This window comes from Zingiber officinale, chromosome 9A (assembly GCF_018446385.1).
Source record: "Zingiber officinale cultivar Zhangliang chromosome 9A, Zo_v1.1, whole genome shotgun sequence".
Taxonomy (NCBI): Eukaryota; Viridiplantae; Streptophyta; class Magnoliopsida; order Zingiberales; family Zingiberaceae; genus Zingiber; species Zingiber officinale.
Window position 1 is genome coordinate 122,659,831 of NC_056002.1, and position 7,165 is coordinate 122,666,995.

The 7,165-nt window shown below is 35.9% G+C and overlaps 1 protein-coding gene across 1 annotated transcript; it reads right to left on the reverse strand.

Annotated features, from left to right (window-relative positions):
* Positions 1-452: 452 nt before the first annotated feature.
* On the reverse strand, positions 453-6,429 carry LOC122019786 (heterogeneous nuclear ribonucleoprotein 1-like). The gene is made up of 4 exons (XM_042577303.1): positions 5,895-6,429; positions 5,216-5,445; positions 3,809-5,006; positions 453-1,012 (listed from the first exon to the last, which is right to left on the reverse strand). Exons 2-4 carry the CDS (start codon positions 5,435-5,437, stop codon positions 999-1,001), a joined length of 1,434 nt encoding a protein of 477 aa, XP_042433237.1. The 5' UTR covers positions 5,438-5,445; positions 5,895-6,429; the 3' UTR covers positions 453-998.
* Positions 6,430-7,165: the final 736 nt, after the last annotated feature.

Sequence of the window (7,165 nt, forward strand, 5' to 3'; positions counted from 1 at the left end):
AGGACTAGTCAATGAGGCTAATTAGATTTATTATTTTTTTTTCTTATTAGTAAGGATTCACTCATACAACGATAGAAAATTAAACCACGGATATCTAAATGACAATTTAAATACCTTATCATTGCACCATAATCCAGGAGATCAACAAAGAAATTCAAAGAAAATTATGCAAATGAAAATAGTAGCATTTTGATAATGATGAATCTGTTGACAAGTTTGTAGAATAAGTGAAGTTAAACAAAAGGCTAATGGAAAGATGTGTTCGACGTTATGACTAATAAAAAAAAAATCCCCATCATATTCACAAAATTTACCTAATCACAATTAAACACTTTTGAGGAAAAAAATCACGTCAAAGGACTGACAAAAACTATATCATTGTTCCTTATAGAAAACAAACGGAAAAAAAAAATATAGCGAAAACAATCGAACAGGAACAGTACACACGAATATGACCAACGAACCTCTATATTTTAGAATGAATCACAATATGTAACAGTTATTTTGGGAACAGAAAGTATCCCTGTAAATTCCAAGCTAACAAAATCAAACAAATCCTTGGTACATCTCAAACGACAAACAATTTGAAAAAGAAAAGAAAAGAAAATTGAAGCCTGGCAATTCATGAAGCAACATTTTTGCCAGGTGTTACAATAGTTTGCTGTTTTCCCTTTTTTCAGAAGGATTACTTGGTTTACTTGCAACATCAGTTGCATAAATCCGAAAGATTCTGAATGCATCCCGCAGTAAGATTACATCTCAATCAAATGCTGAAACAAAACCTACTTAACAAATGGAAGGAAACTTGAAGTGCAAACCTCAACACAATAATCTTTATTTTGAATCTTCTGAATCTATTTTTTTTTTTTGACCACTGCCCTGATTAGCACTATTAAATTAACCGACACAATTTATGAGATATGTAAAATTCAAAGCCATGCATTTGACTTCATGATTGTTCATCTATTGATGTTCTTAGATCCTGGGAAAATATGGCTTTATGTAGCAATTCCTGAAATAAAAAGAAAAAGAGAATATTAGAAAATAATTACAAGGGGAAATGTTCTAGTATTCCAAACTATAAACCAAGTTATGATTCCTTTGACAACTTTGTAACACAAAAAACATGGAGAAGAAAAAAACTTAGCACTCCGCTACACATGCAATTAGCAGAAATCTCTCATTTTGACAAGTAAAAACTGACAACAGGAAAATATAACCGTTCAAACATACCCAAAAATGGTAGCGCGACCTTAAGTTGCATACAAGTCATTTGTTAAAGATGGCACTATTAAGTCAAAAATTTCTATGCGAAAGAAGCGTTATCTGTGTAACCTAAATGGTAACATCTTGAAATAATATTATAGCTCTTAAATTTCTTATGAAGCGGAATTTTTGATTCTACGTCACCTGCATACCAAGCTTCTAATATAAGCCATGCAAACGTTATTTTTTCCAGTGATCAAGAAGCATTGAATTCTAAAAGGGGCAATCTAATGCAAACATTCCCACACACTCCATGTGATGCTAAGGAATAAGTCATGCAATGTGCAAATATAGTTGTCTGTTATAATTGGAATGCAGATGATGATCCATATAATTGGAATGGTAACATCTTGAAATAATATTGTAGCTCTTAAATTTCTTATGAAGCAGAATTCCGATTCTACATCACTGCATACAAAGCTTCTAATATAAGCCATGCAAACGTTATTTTTTCCAGTGATCAAGAAGCATTAAATTCTAAAAGGGACAATCTAATGCAAACGTTCCCACACACTCCATGTGATGCTAAGGAATAAGTCATGCAATGTGCAAATATAGTTGTCTGTTATAATTGGAATGCAGATGATGATCCATATAATTGGAATGAACAATCCCTTGGCGTGTGCACTACTGTTTCACATAGCAACAAGAGAAAAAAATGAATGGAAGATGAAGCCTCAGGAAAGCATTCCTAGAAACAAATGAAAAGGAATAATCCACCTAAATCTAGCCTAATTAATATTTTGGTATATTGTTGTCTTTGCATAAGCACCAAACTTTGTTTTTGACGGAACTCATTAAGATCTTTGCAGTTTGCTTGGCAAACCTTGACCTCTTAAATGTGCTGATGATAAACAACATATTAACATTCTCATTTTTGAAATTCAAATGAACTAAATTCAGTTGGGCAATTATAATTATGTTCCACCAAGTTAAACTGTGGCCTGCAAAGAATCGCAAACAAATCAATGGACCAATAAGGTTTTATTTTAGTGAGAGCAGGAATGGCAATGCAAACTCCATTGTTGATTGAGCACATGGTTTTCTCCTGTATTAATTTGTTTGAGAACTTCAGACATTAAGATAAATGACAATACATGAATCCTCAATCTCAATCATACTTAGGATCGACCAAGTTAGTTGTTATATGAATTCCAAAATAAAGAGGAATATATTAACAAAATGATTATCCTTTGCTAATTTAATGCAGCCAAATCTTCTTTTACTTGCAGAAAATTTAGATAAGAAGAAGATAGAGTTATTGTTCAAGAATGCCCTTTTCAATCAAAAGCTGAAACTTATAATTGTGATGTGCAAGAATGCTTTTCTATTAGTATTTGACAATACCACTCTAAGTGCACAAGGTCAGCGCACAGAACAGAAAGAATGTGAAAGCCCATTGTGTGAAGTCCTAAGACACAAAAACCTGAATATTAAGAATTCTAGCCTTGCAAGCTCTGATCTATGCAAATGGCGTTGAACATGTTAGTGGCATGCTAAGGTACACAAGAAGACAACTAGCACTTGAAAGCAAATGATTATTTTGGTGCTTTTAACTAGGATAAAAAAAACTAGGATATAAACATAAAAAACTTGCAATCATAATTGTTGTGAATATTCAAGAGTATGAACAGCCCAATGATACCAGTGTTAGTTAATGAAGCTATTTCAGCTTAACAGGAAAAACCTACCAAATGTACCCATGTCTGCACTAGGTCAAGCACCCCAGACGCAAAGAAAGGAGTGGAAGGTTAATGAGGGATTACTTTTCACTATGATATACATTCCATATGGATATGCCTCAAAGCTAATGGACAACTATTCTATCTCCTTTCGTTTATCCACTTTCTTGAAGCAGTGTCATGAAGTACCTAATTCTAGAGCTTGAATTGTGTTCAGGCAACTGTTAGAAATGTAATTATAGCCTATGCCTTTTCAATCCTCATTCTTCCATAATGAGATGGTCTGAAGTTTTTAGCATATTGTAGTTAACTGACCATAAAACCTGAATATAATCTCGATAATAAATTTTTTTGGCAAACTATATCATATAATAGATAACTAGAGCTGACATTGTCCAGTGTTTGATAGGGCAAAAAAGGTTGGTTGATTGGTGATTTTGAATGCTAATTTTGTATATTCCATGATACCCTGAAATGGTCAAACATGCAACACAAGTTCTATAACATCCAGCGAACAAGGAAGTAGGAAAATGAGATTAACCTTTTATTCACAAGTTCTATAAGCACATTAGTGAATATATGCATACATTTGCTCAGAAATAAGTAGCAACGTTATTACTAATATCAAAACAAAGAGATCCACATCAAATATATATAACTTGTAAACCTAAATGCTGAAGAATTAAAACATAGCCTGAAAAATGGAACTATTAATTATCAGTAAGCATGCTTTCCAGTAATGTTATCACAAATAGACATTCAATAGTTATCCTCAAGCTCAAGGCTATATAATGATTATACAACAAACAATGCTTACACAAAAGTAAAATCACTAGATTTGAAAATATATATATATATACCTCTATCTGGTTGTCTATTGGTAATGTTATAATCACCCAGGAAACCTGCAGAGCCCTTGCCTATAATATCTGAAGGCACATTATCTAGTGCATAGTCAAATGAACTAGTACCTCCAAATTCAGAAGATGGAGACAGCCAAGTTGGATCTCCATAAACTGAACTGTGACCATAGAGTTCTGGATAGGATTCTTCGAATCCACCATTTGATCCAGCACGGGAAGCTTTCAAAGCACTAGGGCCATTGTTCCTTCTGAAACCTCCATTGACTAGGTCAAAATTATTGTCAGCACCTCCATAACTAAGATTCCCACTAGTGTAACTTGAAGTGTTCCCTTCAACTTGAGATGGGATAGGAGTAGTACTACCCCAGTTTAAAGCATTACTTCCAAATCCACCAAGATTCCCATTGTCATGGGACATGTAGGCATTGGAACTTGCAGAATTCGTAGTATAATTGAGGCCACCACTACCCCATGCATTACGAGGCATTGAGCTGAAAAATGAATTAGTGTTTGAACTACCACCACTATAACCAATCAGATTGTTGAACCTAGTGGAGTTTCCACTGTAATAAGGGTTCAAACCACGCCCATACCCAATGTTGTTGCCAAAATTGGAATTCCCACCAATGCTTGGGATCAAACTTGGTTCAAAATTCATTCCCATACCAAAACTAGGATTGTATGAAGGGAAGCTGTTTCTTGCACTACTAGGAAGACCTAATCTACTATCCATCCTCATTCCATATCCACCAAATGAGCTTGGATTATATCCCTGAGTATAGCCACTGAGAAAGTTGTTTGTCCTATTAAGTCCATAGTTATATGAACCAATAGGAGAGCGCATATTGGGGCTTGGGGAGAGTTCCTTAGGCACAGCTCTCTTGACCTCAACAGTCTTGCCATTCAACTCATGAAAACTTTTATATAGCACCTTATCCACTGCATCCTCTGAGTCATATGTGATGAAACCAAATCCTCTAGGCCTCTGGGTGTTGTGATCATACATCACTACAACATCAGTGATTGTTCCAAACTGATCGAAGTACTTCTTGAATTCACTCTCTGTTATAGTAGATGGCAAGCCACCCACAAATATTTTCTTGGTACGACCAGGACCTGGAGAGCCATGGACACTGCTAGCATTTCTGTTAAGGATCTGTTGGTCATCCCTTGGAACAGCCTTCTTAGCCTCAACCTGAGAAATTGATCAGCTAAGTAGTCAGTATAATTAGTTCATTAACAAATTTCTGCTATAACAGGGATTTTCTAAAACAAACAAACAGTATTTATAGCCCATAATTCCACATCATATGCAAGGAGTAAAGCATACAGACATATAGATTATTTATGGATGTGTATGTTCATATCAATGACTAAAGATAACAGAGAAGGCTACACAATTACCATCCTGCCATCAATCATGTGTTTTTCCATGACGACTCGCTCAGCCACGGCTGGGTCGGAGAACACAACGAACCCAAAACCACGAGCACGGCCAGTGTTCCGGTCCTTCATAATCACAGCCTCCACAACCTCGCCGTAGCTTCTGAAGTACTCCCGGAGACGGTCCTCATTGGTGTCCCAGGAAATCCCGCCAATGAACAGCTTCCCAAGATCCGTCTGCATTCTCTTTTCTGCAAATTAAAGGTCTTTAAACTTCGCTCGTGACAATTGTCATCGGATAAAGCCCAATTTGATCAATTACAAACAAACACGAAAAAGATCAACATAATGCCCTCTCAATCGGATGAAACAGCGATTAAAAAATCACTTTGAAGTAGGCCATCGATGCGAATTAGATCTAATCAAACACGAACGACAGCTGAAGACGTCCCCAGCCGCCCGACAAATCCGGTAGCCGTGGCGTAGATCTGACCAAAACGCATCCACCGAAGAAAGCTCGAGACCGATGCTCGACCCAACCAGACTGGCCAAACCAAAATCCAACAACGCGGAGTCCGACGAAACAGAACCAAATCCACCGAACCAAAATCAGATAAACCGTATCGGATTCCACGCTCTCCAATCAGGCAAAGCAAAAAAATAAAAAAAATAAAAAAACGAAGAAGAAATTGAAACTCACCGATCTGAAGCTGGCGCGTCAGATGCGAAGGTGAGAAGAGATCGTAGAGGCGCGTCTAAGATCTGCGAGGCGGCATAGTAGGATTCCACAAATAAGAAGATCGCGATCACCAATCTCCTCCTCCTCCTCCTCCTCCTCCTCCGCTCTGCTCTCCTTATTGGATCAACCGATCGACGACGACGACACCACCACCAATAATAAACAAATAAAGAAAATAAAAGAGGGAATCGTCGACTTTAATGCTTGCTTTTTCCTCCACCGTTTCCGCCCAACTCATCCAGCTCTAGATGGAAGAGGGAAGCAGAAGAGAGGGTGGTGGAGGTCGAACTGTTCACATCCAATCCAATCCAATCCCTCCTATATATAAATCTTTCTGGCTATCCAAAAGGGAAAGGGAGGAGGAGGAGAGGGAGGATGAAGAGAGAAGGCACATGACGGAGAGGGAGAGATTTATAAAGAGGAGGAGGAGGAGGAGGAGGAGGAAGGGAGAGAAGAAGGGAAAGGGGTGAGATGTGGGTTGGCTGTTGGTGTGTGTAAGAAATGGAAAGAAAAGTTGGTAACGTTGCGCCTGCCTCTCTTCCTACCCTTTTCCTTTCCATTTTTTAATTTTGTTAATGTTCAAATTTATTAAGGTCAATGTAATCGGAAAAAGGGTCCCCCCTCGTTTTTAGCAATTGAAGATAGATTTAGTCGTCATTTGTTTTTATAGAAAATTTCTGTTAAACTAATTTGGGTAAAACTGAAAGGAGTTTTTTTTTTAATTTTGTTTTTAACAATCAAGATGAGTCTCCTCTTACCATTACTATTATTATTATTTTTTAATTAAGGCATCCCAACTATATCAACTCCAACTAATTTTGATAAAATTTAAAATGAAATTATATTAATAAATTTTTTTACTTTTCACAGTATTTTTCTTTCCACACTAAAAATAATTTTAAGTCCTATTAATAATTTTTTCTTATTATTTTTTATATAAAAAATATGTATTATTATCATTCTATATAGTCACCACTAATAAAAAAATTTCTATAAATATCTTGGGTCGATGACATTTTGATAATTCTCAAATATGAGACTATAGAAAATCATGATATTTATAGAAATTTTTTTATTAGTGGCTAAGATCAAATATTGTATTTGTTCTTATTAGCTTAATATTTGATATAAAAATTAAATTAATTTTATTTACGAGAGAGAGTCATCTTTGCGTTACACTACTATATGAACATGACACACTTTATCAAGTTTAATTTATGAGTATGGAATAT